At 47.5% G+C, this 16,489-nt stretch overlaps 10 protein-coding genes across 10 annotated transcripts; 2 read left to right on the forward strand and 8 right to left on the reverse strand.

The window, feature by feature from the left end:
- Positions 1 to 65: 65 nt before the first annotated feature.
- RRI1 (COP9 signalosome catalytic subunit RRI1) lies at positions 66 to 1,304 on the forward strand (the record flags this gene model as incomplete). The annotated part of the gene is made up of 1 exon (XM_002552054.1): positions 66 to 1,304. One exon carries the CDS (start codon positions 66 to 68, stop codon positions 1,302 to 1,304), a length of 1,239 nt encoding a protein of 412 aa, XP_002552100.1.
- On the reverse strand, positions 1,299 to 2,567 carry SWT21 (Swt21p; the record flags this gene model as incomplete). Its single annotated transcript, XM_002552055.1, has 1 exon — positions 1,299 to 2,567. One exon carries the CDS (start codon positions 2,565 to 2,567, stop codon positions 1,299 to 1,301), a length of 1,269 nt encoding a protein of 422 aa, XP_002552101.1.
- Positions 2,568 to 2,740: 173 nt separating this feature from the next.
- On the forward strand, positions 2,741 to 3,331 carry TIM22 (translocation channel protein TIM22; the record flags this gene model as incomplete). Its single annotated transcript, XM_002552056.1, has 1 exon — positions 2,741 to 3,331. The coding sequence occupies one exon, from the start codon at positions 2,741 to 2,743 to the stop codon at positions 3,329 to 3,331; it is 591 nt and encodes a 196-aa protein (XP_002552102.1).
- A 45-nt stretch (positions 3,332 to 3,376) lies between these two features.
- On the reverse strand, positions 3,377 to 4,336 carry KAR1 (Kar1p; the record flags this gene model as incomplete). The annotated part of the gene is made up of 1 exon (XM_002552057.1): positions 3,377 to 4,336. One exon carries the CDS (start codon positions 4,334 to 4,336, stop codon positions 3,377 to 3,379), a length of 960 nt encoding a protein of 319 aa, XP_002552103.1.
- Positions 4,337 to 4,629: 293 nt separating this feature from the next.
- Positions 4,630 to 6,360, reverse strand: SRP1 (karyopherin alpha; the record flags this gene model as incomplete). The annotated part of the gene is made up of 1 exon (XM_002552058.1): positions 4,630 to 6,360. The coding sequence occupies one exon, from the start codon at positions 6,358 to 6,360 to the stop codon at positions 4,630 to 4,632; it is 1,731 nt and encodes a 576-aa protein (XP_002552104.1).
- Positions 6,361 to 6,959: 599 nt separating this feature from the next.
- Positions 6,960 to 7,550, reverse strand: KLTH0B07304g (uncharacterized protein; the record flags this gene model as incomplete). Its single annotated transcript, XM_002552059.1, has 1 exon — positions 6,960 to 7,550. The coding sequence occupies one exon, from the start codon at positions 7,548 to 7,550 to the stop codon at positions 6,960 to 6,962; it is 591 nt and encodes a 196-aa protein (XP_002552105.1).
- A 1,820-nt stretch (positions 7,551 to 9,370) lies between these two features.
- KLTH0B07326g (uncharacterized protein) lies at positions 9,371 to 10,294 on the reverse strand (the record flags this gene model as incomplete). The annotated part of the gene is made up of 1 exon (XM_002552060.1): positions 9,371 to 10,294. One exon carries the CDS (start codon positions 10,292 to 10,294, stop codon positions 9,371 to 9,373), a length of 924 nt encoding a protein of 307 aa, XP_002552106.1.
- A 712-nt stretch (positions 10,295 to 11,006) lies between these two features.
- DUG3 (glutamine amidotransferase subunit DUG3) lies at positions 11,007 to 12,144 on the reverse strand (the record flags this gene model as incomplete). The annotated part of the gene is made up of 2 exons (XM_002552061.1): positions 11,007 to 12,052; positions 12,120 to 12,144. The coding sequence occupies 2 exons, from the start codon at positions 12,142 to 12,144 to the stop codon at positions 11,007 to 11,009; spliced, it is 1,071 nt and encodes a 356-aa protein (XP_002552107.1).
- A 316-nt stretch (positions 12,145 to 12,460) lies between these two features.
- DTD1 (D-tyrosyl-tRNA(Tyr) deacylase) lies at positions 12,461 to 12,971 on the reverse strand (the record flags this gene model as incomplete). Its single annotated transcript, XM_002552062.1, has 2 exons — positions 12,461 to 12,848; positions 12,907 to 12,971. The coding sequence occupies 2 exons, from the start codon at positions 12,969 to 12,971 to the stop codon at positions 12,461 to 12,463; spliced, it is 453 nt and encodes a 150-aa protein (XP_002552108.1).
- Positions 12,972 to 13,130: 159 nt separating this feature from the next.
- Positions 13,131 to 16,295, reverse strand: CHS1 (chitin synthase I; the record flags this gene model as incomplete). Its single annotated transcript, XM_002552063.1, has 1 exon — positions 13,131 to 16,295. The coding sequence occupies one exon, from the start codon at positions 16,293 to 16,295 to the stop codon at positions 13,131 to 13,133; it is 3,165 nt and encodes a 1,054-aa protein (XP_002552109.1).
- Positions 16,296 to 16,489: the final 194 nt, after the last annotated feature.

A 16,489-nucleotide genomic window follows, 5' to 3' on the forward strand; every position in this document is an offset into this window, starting at 1 on the left:
AAGGTCGGAATGAGATTTCTGACCCCAACAGTGAACCACTAGGCAATACGCAAGCATAAGAAAACATGCGGTACAGCCTTGAAACGTGCAGGGATCTTAGGGCAAGGGCACACCTCGTCTCTCAACAGCTCAAAGATATCGAAGAGGGCCATGGCTCCATGATACTCGGTGAGAGGGAGGACTGCATTGATCAGCCAAAGTCCCTTGGAGACTTGATTCGGAAACAAGTTGGAGTCGATGTTAGAGAGGAATCGGAGCAAAAGCATAACTCAAGGCACTTCAAAAGGGTGATGCTATCGAACATGGCAAGTTATAAGATCCTGCAACATGCTCTCAAGGGCGGGGACGTGGAGATTATGGGAATGTTAGTGGGCAGCACTGACAGAGATTCGATAATAGTTTTTGATTGCTACCCTCTCCCAGTTGAAGGGACCGAAACGCGTGTCAACGCTCAGCTTGAGTCATATGAGTATATGGTGCAGTACATGAACGAAGTTTATGACTCGTGTTCCCACCCGAAAAACATAGTTGGGTGGTATCACTCGCATCCAGGATATGGGTGCTGGCTTAGTGGTATCGACGTCCAAACTCAAGAGCTCAATCAAACTTTCCAAGACCCGTACATTGCGGTAGTAGTGGACCCCAAAAAGAGCGCTGAAGACAAGCGCCTCTCAATTGGAGCTTTCAGAACCCTGAATGAAGATGAAATTCCCGAAAACGTTGACCAGTACGGGGACAGCCGCTACGGCCACCACTCCCATAAGTATTACGAACTCGAAGTTAAGATATTCACGAGTATATTTGACACGACCTTAGAACAGCTACAATTGCGCTTTGATATATCAGCTTCTGAAACTCCTGAAAGCAGTATGGTGCTGGAGCAACTACTTGAAAGTGTTCGGAATTGGAACAACTTCAGAAAGCTAACAAATCCCAACCAGTTTCTAGTTCAAAACTCAAGACAGTCGGATTTTTCTGTCCAAGACCATGAAGTTGACATGGGCGCTGAGTTTTCATCTTTTTCAAGGCGTAGTAGTCGAGCAAGCTCCGTCACGAGTTCTAAAGACGAAAGCACTGGAAGTGACGTCGATATGATTAGCAATGCCATAGTTGGCGATTACAGTACCGAAAGCAGCCTGCCTCCTGCGTCGTTAGCACAACCTGGGATGGTCACGAGCGAGGTTGAGGTACCTCAAGTTAGAAGCTTTGAACGCGAGTATTACTTGTACAAAACGAACTTAAGCTTAATCAAATTGAAGGAATATGAACGCCTTCGATATTTCAAGGACACTTTCACTCTATAAATCAACTACAAACAATCCGCTTTTAGCTGTATGGTCTGCTTCAAACTTATCGGGAGAGAAGGAGCCAGCTATTAGGTGCGGGTTTGATGGGCTTGAGGCGAGAATATTTATCCGGCTTCCAGCATAACTCGTGTCAAAGACTTTGCTAACAGCAGAATCTTTTGCAGGTCCTTCAGGTGTTCGCGGCAACAGACCCCCGAATTCAACCATGTTGCTTGCCCACTGTAAGATTTTTCCGTCATGCGTCCCTATCAGGAGGCCATTAATGAGGTCGAGTGTCGCTATTATTTTTTGGCTTCCAATCCGAAATGAAAGATAAAGCTCATTGATTTTTGCGAAACTGCTTCTCGCATCTAAAACGTCTATAGTCTGACTGTTTCTCTTTATGACATACAAGTAGTGCTTGTTGACACTAAAGAGCAGTTCGGCCACTCCAGCTGAGTTTTCCTTAAGCTCCAAAGTCTGTTTGTTGGCCAAAAAGTTTAGTTCTTTCGTTCTGAGGTCAATACCATATATGTCACATCTATAGGTACCGGCATAGCGCAACACTGATTCGGAATCAGATGGACTGTCAAAGCACGAAATAATGGCACGTCTGGCTGAAGTGCCCCGTAGTGGTTTACCATAGCCATCGCTAGACCAAATAGGGCTCTTATAGTTTAGGTCATAAGCTACTACCTTATTTCGTGAAGTACCTGCCAAAAATCCGGAGTAGTGAGAAAAGCTTAAAGAAAACATTGTCTCAAACCGTTCATTTTCAGCATTTACCACTGAATAGCTGAAAAGTGGCCTGTGCTCGCGGGCGTGAGGAGACAGGGACAAAAGTTGTATTGGCAGGTCCCTAGAAGACGCCAGCATTACGTTGCACGCATCAGAGTCATTGAAGAGCGAGTACTCTGGATGAATACAGCAATCAACTGCCGGCTGTGCTCTGAAGAATCTTTTGAATGGGACAAGTCCTGTTCCCTCTTCTTCTGGCAGCAAGTACTGTCGCACGCCGTAATCGTTGAAAACAGCCACCAGCGAGGTTCCATCCTGAGACCAGCTCAATTTCGTACAGATTATAGGGCTCCTTAAATCAATATGCTCAGTAGGGACTCTCCCTTTGGTACGTTCGTAATTTGAACTCTCCAATTCAGGAAACTGGTATGTTGAGTTTTCGACTTGGTCAAGCCACCGGCTTCCTTCTCTTTTCCACGATTGAAGTACGTCCCGGCCATCGAAAGTATCCAGGGTATCGTAGACCTTTCTTACGCGGTTCATTTCGACATTTTTTAGAGGATACACGTTTGCGGTATTCTGACTCTAAGCGATGAGATGCCTTTTCTCCAAATTTTTAAATTAAATGATTGTGCAACACACATTGTAGTACACCATTTAAAAGAAACCGGTTAGCCTCCACAAAGTGCCCCTGATCTTAAGTTTAACTGTCCAGCATGGTCTATCGTGGCTTCGGCCTTGAGCAAGTGTCTCCGCCTCCCAATAAACCCTTCAATGAAATGACACCAGAAGAACAGGGCGAACATGGAGCACAGATGATGGTAAATTTCATGACTTCGTGTCCTGGAAAAACAGCTATCAGCGGTGTGACTGGTTTCGCACTTGGTGGTGTGTTTGGTCTTTTCATGGCTTCTATGGCTTATGATACGCCACTTCATACTCCTACTGTGCCCGGCGAATCGCAGCTTCCAAGTAATGTTAAACACATATCTGACCTGCCTTTCAAGCAACAAGTCAAGCTACAGTTCGCAGATATGGGAAAAAGAGCCTACTCAAGTGCCAAAAATTTTGGTTATATTGGTATGATCTATTCTGGTGTCGAGTGTGTAATCGAGTCATTGAGAGCCAAAAACGATATTTACAATGGAGTGACCGCGGGCTGTCTGACTGGTGGCGGTTTAGCATACAAGAGTGGGCCATCTGCTGCCCTTATGGGCTGCGCGGGCTTCGCGGCCTTTTCAACTGCCATCGATCTTTACATGAGACAGGAGAATGGCACTCCTCCAAAAAATGATTTTGACGAGTAAAGTCAGCCACGTAATCCTGTAGATAGAATGCCCAAACCGTGTATATTACAAATTACTCAGATATAAATTGAGTGCGATAAGAACTATAATACAAAAGATCCAAGCCAAGCATTCTCGTTTAGAAGCAGCTTTTTTCCTTGTTTCCAAGAGAACCATAATTTGGTCGAGTTTCTCGCTGTTTGTCCTGAGGCCTTCACTTATGTTTTGGTGGAAGCCGTCATCGGTACTAGTTGCACTGAGTTCGCCTGCGATAAAGTCTCCAGATGATGCGCTTGTATGGGGGCTGTGAATGCCTGAGCTTTCGTCAGATAGTGACCTGGTATCATGCCAGGATATGTCACGCCCTTTGCTAGAGAGCATACGTTTTCGTCGCTCCTCTACATTTTTCTTGGTAGATCGCGAAGCCTCATCTTGAAAGTCACTTAGGTAGCCTAATGGAAGCGGCTTTCCAAGCTTTTGCTTCAGTTCTTTGAACGCTTCCCGCCTTCTAGCGGCTCGGTTTGTGTTATTGAAATCTGGAACTACCTGTTTGGAAAACCATATGGGCAATTGTACGGGCGTGTCGGGTACTATGTCCTCGGGGCCTTCCCTCCGCAGAGGTGTGCCGTGGCTCGGAGTTCTGGAAGACACGATACTCCTTCTTGACATCAGCTTTGGAGTAAATTGAAGCTCCCTCTCCACGTCGTCTTCAGAAAAGGGTCTCTCTTCGGTTGGTTTTGGGCGGAATGGGTTTTTCACAGGTGCAGGTTTTATTGTCTCGGAATCTGGAGGAGCCACAGGCGCGCGCCGTACTCTGTTCGGCGCCAGATATGCCAATGGTTGACAGTCGTCTTCATCCTGTATATAGGGTACAGATGTTGAGTTGTCTGATATTATAGAGTCTCTGTGTTTCTGCTGTCTTTGGCTTCTGTTGTATAACTCATTTATTCTTGCAATTCGAGATTCGCTAGCAATTCGGTATTCTCGAGATGGAAGATTGGACTGGTTTATGCCGGGGGGACTCATTCATCCGCAACTGCGCTTTTCTTTATTGTTCCGGCGCCGCTTGACGTTGCGCTTGGCCGCTGTTTACATTTCAGTTAGAAAGTGACAATAATATCACATAAAAAATAGACTTATCAACTGCTACTAAGATGAAGGGAGAAGAGTCTGTTTAGGCCATTGATCGATTATTATTAAGGTGAGATATTTATAAAAGATAGACGGTGAGCTGAAGGCTTCAAGAAGCTAACAGCAGAAAGAAAAATGATGAGAGGGGGAATTGGTAACAGTTAGTGATGAACGTATGACAATGCGCTTCAGTTGAAGTTGAATTGTTGGTTAACGTTGGATCCGAAGCCGAAGGTGTTTCCTGCGGTTTGTGGGGCCATGCTTTCGTCCAGAGCATCCTCATCCTCACCAAAGTATTGCTCGATAATATTGAAGGCCTTTTCGTAAATCTTTTCGTTTTCGTTTTGCTGGCAGTTGAAGATTTTGTCAACGCCGCCGGCTCTCTCTATGTAGTCGGCATTTTCATTAATGTGCAGACCACGAGCCTCCTTGTCAGCTTCACCCATCTTCAAAATGTTTTCTAGAGCATCAAGTGTAACCTCGATTATTCTATTATCCGCAATTTCTAGCAAGTCACAGAGTGGCTTTATGCTGCCCTGGGAGACCAGGTATCTAATAATCTCTGGCTTTTGCAGACCCCCTGAAGAAGCGTTAGAAATGGCCCAACAAGCTTCTTTCTTGGTTTTGTAGTCGGCAGTTTCCAAAAGCTTGACTAAAGCTGGTATCAAGTTAGCGTCGATAGCAGCTTGGATCTGGTCTGTGTTACCGGCAGTAATGTTAGAGATGGTCCAGCAAGCTTCTTTTCTAATGGACTCTTTGGTGGAGCTGAGAAGGTTTCTTAGTGCCCCGAGGACCCCACAGTTAATTACTACTTGGGTCTGTAGATCATTACCAGTGACAATGTTACCCACAGCTCTCAGAGCAGGTGTCTGAACGAGTGTGGACTGATGGTTGAGCAGCTCAACAAGTCTCTTGGGGATTCTTGCGTCAATGACTGCTTGTATGTTGTTTGCAGGACCGTCGGAGAGGTAGGAGATGGCCCAGCATGCGTCGACCAAAGTCTCTGTGTCCATAGAGTAAATGAGCTTGGCCAGTGTTGGCAGGGATTGCGACACGACACCCCAGTCTGGCTGTGGTTTCTTACCACGGCACAGGTTGGAGAGAGTCCAGGTCGCCGTTCTGATGAGTGACGTCTTGCTCAGGTCAAACAGGGCCAAAATGGGTTGCATGGCACCGCAGCTCAACACGTAGTCTCTGTAACCGGTGGAGTCACCGGCAACGTTACCGAGGGCCCAGATAGCCTGCTCTTTGACTTCGATGGAGCCCGAGTACAGTAGCTGTATGAAAAGGGGCACGGCTCCGGCCTCGACGACAACCTTAGTCTGGTCTGAGGACCCTGACGCAATGTTCGTGAGCGCCCACGCGGCTTCCAGCTGCAGCATCTCGGGCTGGTTCTCGTTCATGAAGTTCACGAGGTTAGGCACCACACCGGACTGGATCACGGTGTCGATTGGTGGGCGGTGCTCGCGTGACAGAATTTGTCTGAACTTGACGGTAGCGTTCAGCTGCTCCTGCAGGTCTGTGGAGTTGATCTGTTGGATCATTTGGGGCAACTCTTGCTGAAGCTGCTGGTAGAATTGCTGGTCAGCGGTGCTGGCGGCCTCGTCCTCGTCCTCGGAGTCTGCACCGTCTGGGGGCGCGGCGAAATTTCTACGCTTGGCTAGCGCTTCGTCTCGCTTTGCCTTCCTCAGCTCAACTTGCTGGGTATCTCTGCGGCGGCGCAACTCATCGGCAGAGAATCTACCCTTATTTTTGAAGTTTGTGCGTCTATATTCTGGAACAAACTTGTTCGTAGAGGAGGAGTCACTGTCCATGGCTTGTGTCGCTGGTCTTAGAGTTTCGGATAAGGACCTCGTCCTCTTGTAACTTGCTGAAAGTTGCTGTAGCCTAACGGTGCCGGACGGGTTAGGCTCCATCATCACAAAATTTTCTACGCCGTTGATTTGTGATCGTCGTACACGAAGAACTCGATTACCTCGAAATGTGACCTGGGTAGTAACTCGAACATTCGATCAGTATTGAATCCGAGCAGCTGATGCGAGCGCACTTGCGGTGAAACATAGGCGAGAAACGGGGCTTCACAGGACCGCAGCAAGCCTAGAGAGGAGAGTATTAAGCTCAGTTTTGGGCACACACATTAAGACAAAGGTATATAAAAGTTACACAGGGTAGAAAGGTGGTATAAAAAAGCGACACGGGAAGACAACGCAAGACACGCAGACACACGCACTCACACACATAATCTCACACACATACTCACGCACACACGCAAGCACGCAAACACGCGCACGTCGAAAACGCACACGCGCTCACAAACGCACACACACACACACACACACACACACACACACACACACACACACACACACACACACACACACACACACACACGCACACACGCGCACACGCGCACACACGCGCACATACACGCACTCACACTAGTAATCACACACACGTGAAAAAAACACACACATTCCACGTCTAGCGATTAGAAGTAATTTGAGAAACGCTATTATTCTTATAACAGCATCAAAGCGCCAACAAGAGCGGCAGAGCCAACGGTCATACCCAAAACCTTATGGGCGGCATCGAAGCCGGCCGCAGGAGCAGCCGCGTTGGCGGCCACGTTCTTGGCGATCACAGTCGAAGTTGGGTTGTGAGTCTTGTTGAATCTGCCCCACTTGTGGGTACCAGTCTCCTTAGGAGCGTGGGTTCTGCTCGTATGGTTGAACTTACCCCACTTGTGGGTACCGGTCTCCTTAGGAGCATGGGTTCTGCTGGTATGGTTGAACTTTCCCCACTTGTGGGTACCGGTTTCCTTGGGAGCGTGGGTTCTGCTCGTATGGTTGAACTTACCCCACTTGTGAGTACCGGTCTCCTTAGGAGCATGAGTTCTACTCGTGTGGTTGAACTTGCCCCATTTGTGGGTACCGGTCTCCTTGGGCGCGTGGGTTCTGCTCGTATGGTTGAACTTGCCCCACTTGTGCGTCCCGGTCGTCGTCGTAATCGTTGTCGTCTTGCCGTCACCGTGCTGCTTCTGGCCTCTCGACGCCGAAGCAACAGCAGACACAGCTGCAATAGTGCCGACTGTCAAGCTTGTCACCTTCATTTTGTTTCGCTAATCAAGGTCTAATAACCGAAACTCGTATCTCAAAAAGAAGTGTCTTGTGGTCTTGATGAGCGGAGGTATGAGTACTCAACCTTGTGTGTAGAGTGTGGCCTTGCTTTGTCTTGTCTTTCCGTTCTCCTCCCTGAGCTTCAACTGGCTTTCCCAAGAACGACCAGCCCGCTGCCGGAAACTCGCTGCTTTTAAAGAGGCAAAAAAAACACTCACCGTACGGATAACAAACCCGGAGGCTTCTGACCAATAGGACTCAGAAAACACGGCAAAAAAATTCCCTCTCCCGGCCAACCACCTCGTTGATTTCTTTGTTTATGGTACTCAGATGACCCCCAGAGCACCGAGGAAATTTTTCTCGCACACAACAGCCGTGGCGAACGTCCCAAAGCGGACTAGCCAAAACACACACGGATACGACGGAACGAGGGAGCACGCTGGCTTCCTGGCCGGGGAGCGGAGATAGTTAGAGGCGGGAGCAAAGCCGCAAGACAACTCCACGTGCGGGCCCAGAAGGACCCGAGGAAGCTCCACGTGCTGAGAGGAATACCAACGTGCGCGGTGATACGGGTCATATGCTGCGTGCGGAATGACTAGTTCAGAAAGCTTGGCGTATATGGTGAGTGACGCACGTGAGAATGACGTGGTCTCGTATGGTGCGATACGGGAAGGGAAGTGCCGCAAGATCGGGCACGTGCACCCGCGGGACTTTCTCGCCGGCATTGGAATGCCGGTCTGCTCGCACGTGACATTATCGTAGGGTACGGGGAGCGCGATGCCGAGCCGGAGGCGAGAGCCCGGCAGACGCCCCAATCCTGGGTATCAGGCTTCTTGGGAGTCAGCTGGCAGTGTTGGCGTATTTGTATGTGCATGTTGTTTGCAAAAGGACGCGGCAGTGGCTGAGCATACGCGCGTTACGGGATGTTAGGGGAAGTGCGACCCAAGTCATGTTTCTGCGTGGCAAAGTTCAAGGTTCCCAGGCGCTCTGGACGAGAGCGTTTCGTACCACGAGCTTGTTGCACGGTGCGTGGATTTGGTGCGGTGTAGTTTTTCTGGCACAGCCCCTTGTATCCCCGCGCCGCGAAGGCCAGCTCAGCGGCGGGAGTCGTGTCGCTTTCTGGGACCGCGTCCGGAATTGTATACTCCGTAAGAGCCCTGGATCACCTGGATGCCCGCACGTCGGGCTCAGGAGGCCAGTTCTCTCGCCAATAATGTAGTATCCTTGGAATTCCTCAGCCTAAGCAACCCTGCAATGGCGAGCGTCTCGAACAACAGGAACCCGGAATATCCACACCAGCCAATTTGCTACTGAAGCTACAGCTTTGAAGCATGTAAAGTCGTTGCAGCTTTCCGATCTACTTTTCCTCCCTGAGAATAATTTAGCCTGCTGTGCAGCGCAGCACGATCTCGCGGCAGCTTTGACCTTAGTCTAGCCCTGCCGCGTAAGGAACCCCACAAGTGGCTTTCCGGCTCTCCTGCACCTGCGCTTTCGTTGCCTCGCCTCTGCATTCTTTCTGTTTAGTGGTGAGTACAAGACGAAGTAGCCGCTCAGCTTTATCTAATTTGTTCAAGTGGCCATTAACATCATTTTGTCCCCAAGCGTCACCGCCTGCCAAAGCATTGGACATAGAGTAAAGTTTGACTAAATAGCTACCATACGAGTATTAAACGAACTTGGAAGTTGGCTAGGAAGGGTGGGATTGATTAACCAAAACTGGCTGCGGTAGCCCGTCCCTTCTAGTGGCTGGAAAAATCAGCTGAGTTATTAGTTAAGATTCGCAGAAGCTGCTTGTGCTTGAGTTCATTGGCCTCTACATGCGACCCTGTGTCTGCTGAGCCCTATTGGTTTCCGTAATAGGGTGAGGGGATGTGTCGGTGACAATGCGTTCGGTTCTGTGATAGGTTGTATTAACGTTTTCCTGAGGTAGGGCACCGGCGTTTCCAGTATTAGTTGCATCTTGTCCCATTTCCGTGGCGCCGGAAGCATTGCGTCTATGGTCTGTTTCGCCAAGCTTCTCGCGGTTGGTGCCATTGTAGGTCGAGTCGCCAGTCGAGTAGGTGTGTTGGTCATGCACGCCAGCGCCTCCTTCCGCGTCATTGTGGTGGGGTCCGGTACCTTCCAGGTCACTGCGGTTTGTCTCACTGAGACGCAGACCTGTCCATGGGTTTAGCTTGTAGCCCGCATTGTGGTATGGCGTCCACATCGCGCGCTGGCCTCCACCTCTTTGCATAATTGGTCTGATCACGTTTAAGCCGATAATCAGGGTCGAAATCATAAACAGGACGGTACACAGGCCGGCAAATGCGATGGATGCCTTTGCACTGCGGCAAGGGCGCATATGCGAGTCAGTGGTGTATTGGCTCGTGTATGGATCATATCTACCTCCGGAGGACATAAAGCTCGAAGTGGAACCATAGTTAGGGTTGTAGGTACTTGTGGTCTGGAGCCCGCACGCCCTAGAGCCATGCGTCTTGGCTAGCACCACAAACGCGCACAACCACAGGATGGTTATGATAATTTCGAAAAGCAAGTATAGCCCGGGCAGCAGAAGCTTATGCAACAGGACGCCTAGCAAACTCAGCAACATCAAGTAAAACACAGAAATGGCGGCAACCGCCAGTCCAAAGTTGGTTTTATGGCTTCCATGATAACTGTACCCTTTCAACACGTAAGCTAGAAGTCCTAAGGCAATCACGCTGCTGATGAACTGCAACGCTCTCAAAGATATAAGCATAAAGTCCAGCACCACAAACCCGGCAAACCGCATCACTTTCTTTTGCTTCTCTTTTTGAGCACCATCCGTATTCCCGCTGGTACCCACACCTGTGCCCTCATCGCGGTACGCGTAGTCGTTGTTATTCACCCCACCCCTGTTGGCTGGGATACCAGTACTGCCGTTGGCACCCGCTACCCTGTTGTCGTTATAATTATTAACAGCTGACATTAGTATTAGTAGAACTTTTGTTGCTGCTCTTTATGGGTGGTCCAGACGGGCTACTGACTGTCTCATCCATATGCATTTATATACCACCAGTTTCCCCAAAATTTATAAGCACACCCCCCCGCGGGACCGCAGTCCTCAAATTTCTATAGGCCGTCCCGACAGCAATTGTATTTACTGCGTTGCCTCTCTGGTCCATTAGCACTTCATAAAATGTCCCTTACCGCAGTGTCCCTTATTCGTATATTGCTGCAAAGTGATCGGTCCAGAATTACAGCGCGGACGCTAGTTTTAGGGATGCGCCCCCAAAATACAAGGACTGCCGCGCCAAATGGCGGCTCGCTGCAGCATTCCTGCTCCGGACGTTAAAACCGTCAGAGCCTCTGCTATTCCTTGCATTTTCGGATTTAAAGTTTCGCCCTTTGTAAGCAGCGGAAAGATTATGCAATAAATAAGTATACGTATCGCCCGTGACAGCAAGCGAAATACTTATAGAAAATGTAAATTAAGCGACCAATCTGGAGGTTTGAGGCCTAGAACGGCCCTCTCTCTCCAGTGGTGGCACATTCTTGTCCGTAGGCTTGGACACTGGAACCGCGCCCATGAGACCCTTTCTCTCCGCTAGCGATGAGTTTCTGGCGTAGAGGGGGTTTTCTTGAAAGTATTCATCGATGATGGGGTGCAGGAGAACCGTCTGGTTTTTGATGGTAAGTATGGTGTTGGTGGGCACGGTGATCCAGTCGCCGCGCTCGAAGGTGAGCGGTTCGGACGCGACCATGACAACATCCTGGTTTCTGTCCAGCCGCTCCATTCTGTATTCACCGGGGGCATATTCCACGAAGCTGGAGCCGCAGCTGAAATGCAATGATGCACCCTGATATTTCCTTGAGGTGATGTATCTGGAAACCACAACATCGGTACCGTCGGTGACGGCAAAATTCAAGATTGAAGGCTCCGCATCGGGGTCGTTACCGTTGGCCTCCTTAGTCCAGTCTTTGATGATCTCGATAGTGCGTAGCATACAATTCCGCAGTGTAGTGTGTCCGAAATGCCCGGTGCTTTCCGAGGGATTAGATCCCATTTTCTCCAGCGTATCAAGGAAAAGCGCGAACGCACACTCAGAGTCCGTGCTGCCTTGGATCAGGTTGAAGTACTCGTCGCCGATATGCGCCAAAAGTCGTCTCTTGATCTTAGTGAAGTTCCCGATGCCCCCGTTGTGCATGAATGTAATGTTGTGGTAGGTAAAAGGATGACAGTTTGTCTCAGACAGTACGCCGTAGGTGGAAGCTCTAACGTGTGCGAACACAAGGTCAGACTTAGTTTTTTCAGCCAACGTTTCCAAGTTTTGGTTATTCCAGGCAGGTGTGATGGCTTTGAATAGACAAGGGCCATCTTCGCTCAGCTCCTGGTCAAGAGGATAGTACGCCACGCCAAATCCATCACCGTTGATAGGCCTTCTCATGTCAACCCGAAGGCGACTGTCAAACGATTGCTTGATAATCGAGTGTGCTGGCCTTGTCAACAAGTGTGATAGCCGGATGGGCTCTTTGCCTGTCACGAAGTTAGTCCCGGTGTCTAGCTCATCGCATGGACCATGTCCATCAACGTGGACACATACCTTTAAAGATTAGAAATCTGCACATTGCTTGCCCCGATATCAGTACCTTCTTTGATGTTAACAGGGGGTAGGTGCTCAAGCTTGAGTATATATAGGTGCGTGGCTATGGCTTTTATGGAATGACCTATATTTTAACACCGAGCGTAAGCGCCTTACAGAAATGAGAACTTTATATGAAATGTGGCATTTTATGAAAGATAAGTCACGATATTTTACACGTGATATAGAATTTAAGGCCAAAGCTGGAACGAACAAAATACTAGTGAGCTGTCCTCATCGCCCGCCCTTATCAATGCATTTTCATCCTTTATTGGCTAATTGTCGTTCGGCAGCTCCGGCTCTTATTCTTTTGTGTCAAGAACTATCGTAACGGGGCCTTCGTTCACTAGCTCGCAGCTCATCATAGCACCAAACACTCCGTCCTTCACGTTCTCGTCCCCCATGTCTTTTCTCAGTAAGCCCAGGAATTCATCATATAGCCCTTTCGCTATAGGCCCCTTTTGTGCTAGGTGAAAGTCCGGCTTGGTGCCCTTCTTGGTAACTGCCTGCAACGTGAATTGAGAAATAGATAAGATCTGCCCACCAGCTTCTTTCACGTTTTTTTTCCAGAAGGCCCCGTTCTCGTCTTCAAATATGCGCAAGTTGAGCACCTTCCTGGATATTTTCTCCGCGTCTTCAATGGTGTCATGGACCGAAATTCCTACCAGAAGCATGTAGCCTTCCTTGATGCTGCAAAACTTAAGTTAGAAACGGGCCAAGCACTATTCAATTATAGCTTTTCACATACGCAGACACGACTTCTGAGTCCACCGTAACAGCTGCTTTGCTGACCTTCTGAAGAACCACTCTCATTGCTGTGTGACTTTGAATGGGTTTAAAGGAAAAAGTCTGGCTCGAGCTCACTCGAACTTTCTTTATGTTTTATTACAGGTGGAAAAAATACCGCCGTCAAAGATATACAGATCTATATATCTGACGACTCTTGAAAGTAATAATAATTGATTATTCTTGTTACTTACCGAAGCGGAGCTTCCTAAAAAATCTCTGAACCACGTAGAGACAGCATCCGATGAAGCGAAAAGCAGCCATAAAAGCCACAAGCCAGAGTATTACTGAAAAATACACGGTCGATCTCTGTGGTAGGATAGAGACAGTAGTCTCGGTGGAAGTTGAAGACTGCATTTTGTCCAGAGACTCATATTGACCAATACCACCAGTTTCTAATACAACCGCCACTATTATGAAATTGGAAATGACCCACAAAATAATTACCAATGACCGAACCATGGCATAGTAGTTAGTCTTTTTCTCCTCGAAAGATACCTCCTCTTGACCTTCCTCAGGAGCCTCAGACATCAATATCTCGCGATGCTTGTTGAAATTCGCGTCAATCTCTCGAGCTGAAACCGGAATCTCCAGTTTCACGGTACCATCCTCCTTAGAATGGATTTTCCCTAGCGGCTTTGCAACGAAGCCCTTAGTTCCCCATGATATATCATGCACGTTACAAAACGCGTAGATATTCAGCACGTTGATGTAGGATGGACTGAGCAGCAAATATTGTACAAAACTTGTAAGCATATGCATGGGTTGAAGGTAGATCACAGAACTCAATAGGTAAAGGCAATAGGTCGAACCCATTGACACAATCAGGTCTCGAAAAGTCTCCTGTTTCATCAAACTCACAAATGTCACATTTCCGTTGTCTATAATGTTCCTGATCGAATGCACACTCATAAATATTGAGCAGAAAATCATGTAAACCATGAGGATAGCAAAAAAGATAAATGTCGAGAGGTAGAACTTTGAGGTTCCCTTGGGTTTGTTACCGAGGGACAGGATGAATGTAATCAGAATCGAGACACCATAGAGCCACAAGAAAAGCACAGATAACACTCTAAACACTTTTTGATCATTGTTAGAAACAGCAATGGACATTGTCAATATTCTGAAGACCAGGAAAAATGAGCTGAGAGAGAACCAAGATATCAATGTACTCAAAAACAAGTAGACAAACTGTAAATTGAGCATGAGCTTCCGGATGAAAGAATGACCACTACTCCAGATCTTATAAAAATGCAAAAAGGAGTAGAGGGCTGCGAAAAAGGCACCGTTCATCCATCTCCTTCGTTGCAAAATAAACTCTGGGATTTTCTCAGGGACGTCAGTGGAGCCATACGAGCTTCTGGAATACTTCAATGTCCAATTACTGTCTTTTTTGGTAACCACTTCAAAGCAAAGAATACGATCTTCGGCTAGATACATGTTTGTCATGAACAAGCGCGCATTCAAGTCATCACCCAGGAAATATTTTCGAAGAGGTTCGCCTCTTATTGCCTCAAACCTATAAGCCGAAAACGCACCCGGCAAAACGCTAATAAATCCAAAGTTTGATTCAGTAGTCTTATCAAGAATGTTAGAAAGCTTGTACTCAAAGTTTTGTGATGCAACTAGCGGGTTAAGAAGCTTCTTGTAACCTCTTCCTAAGTCAGTTTTAATTTCACCACATGCCCCACCGACCTGGGGATCTTTGAATTCGCGCCATAGCTCGTAAATTGAATCCTTCCCAGGCATGGTACCAGCGTCTAGCAAATTAATAACTGTTGGCTGCAAAACCTCAGCAAAAGCCTCTAGTGCCCAACGATGGGAATTGATTTTCTTTTGATTGTTTTCTTTCAAGCAAAACAACAATTGGATTGGAACAGTATTTTCGCCACACAGAAGATCAACCTTGCCATCCCTAATGCCTCGAATGTTGACTTTGGAGGTGTGTTCATAAACATGGGCAATTACTTTTTTATCGTTAATCTCACCCTTAGCAAATCCGTCTTGATAGCACCCTAGCGCGCTCATGAGAGCCAGCGAACGCTCATTGATTTTAGACCTTCCATCTGACACGATGCATACGACTATTTTTTTCCAAGCATCAGGCCCCCAAGTTGATGAATTTGTTTTTTTCGTGAAATGGCGAATGTTATCCATAACACCTTTCAGAGTTCTTGCTAAAAGAACGTCATCTTCGTTGTACATTGTTATCACAATCATGAGCTCCGTTTGCCGCGGTAGTCCATATTTAAGTTGACGAAGCGTAAAGTTGTTTGACTGGAACATTTCCGGCTCACAAGTCACAGCCTGGTACCTCATAAACTTAAACTCATTGGAAAGCTTCTCTGGATCATCAACAGCCCTCACATATTGAGAAATCAAGTGTTCGCTAATGGGGCAATCAAAGATGAAATTGCCCATACTCAGCTTGAATTTTCTCACCGTGGTGAGCCTCCGAGAGGGCCTGTTGTGAGAACTGGCACTTGAATTGTCGCCTAGCTTTTCTGCAGAGTTCATTAGCACATCCCCCGATGCACCATCTTCAAGGAGATTTGTAGAAGATCTAATTTTGGCAAGAGTATTCGCATCGTTATCGTAAGAGTACTCCCCCAAGTCTCTTTCTTGCCTATCGTCGTAGTTTGTGTTGCTATATTCATCCCCTGAGTCAACGTTGTCAGCGTAGTCACCTAAGTTAAAGGCGCTTGAGTATGGGTTTGCCATTTCATTCTCATTGTTGTAGAAGGTATTGATTTGGTAATCGTCCCCGTTTTGGTCAACAAACCCAACTGGATCCTCGGGATCGTAGTCATAGAAGACGCTAGAAGAATTTAAATTTGATGATAAAAAGTCTGGTTGAGGGGCTGGGGGAGGTCTGCGATGGTCAAGTATGGGCTGGGTTTCCTGTGGGTAGTATTCCGCGCCAGTGCTTGAATTTGCGCTAGAGTTCCGAGGTTCATAGTCCATGTGGTATATTTGATCGTTACTAGTCTCATGGTTCATTGAAGTCATGGGAGCTACCGTATTGGGTGCAAACGGGATTGTTTGAGGCGCCTGATATACATTGATTGTGGGCACATTATAACTTTGGGGTAGTTGGTGACCATCATGCGGGGGATACGGCTCGCTATTTTGCTGGGAATTGCCTTGGAAGACTCCAGAAGATGTGTTATACGGTGTAGTTTGCTGAGCTTGGTAGGTTGTAGGATACTGCTTGACAAAGTCTTTGTATTCCTGTTCTCTTTGATCTTCTTCGTAGCTCTGGTCTGACCTTTCGCCCCGCGAACTCATGAAAGGGTTCTCGCCGTTATTAGTTTGGTCATTCCCGTATCCATGATTGTAGCGATAGCTCATCAGAGAGACGGCACTTTTTATACAAACGTTCTGTTATTTCCGATGAGTCTCAAACATGTTAGATCTCATCTATTTTAAAACTTGTAAACACCCAACCGCCGTGACTTACGATTTGATTAAGTAATAGTTTAAACTCAAACGTTTTAAAATCAGTTTCGAGAAACGGCAAACCTTGTGGGAAGTGACATAAGAAT

The sequence above is a fragment of the Lachancea thermotolerans genome (genome assembly GCF_000142805.1).
Source record: "Lachancea thermotolerans CBS 6340 chromosome B complete sequence".
NCBI lineage: Eukaryota > Fungi > Ascomycota > Saccharomycetes > Saccharomycetales > Saccharomycetaceae > Lachancea > Lachancea thermotolerans.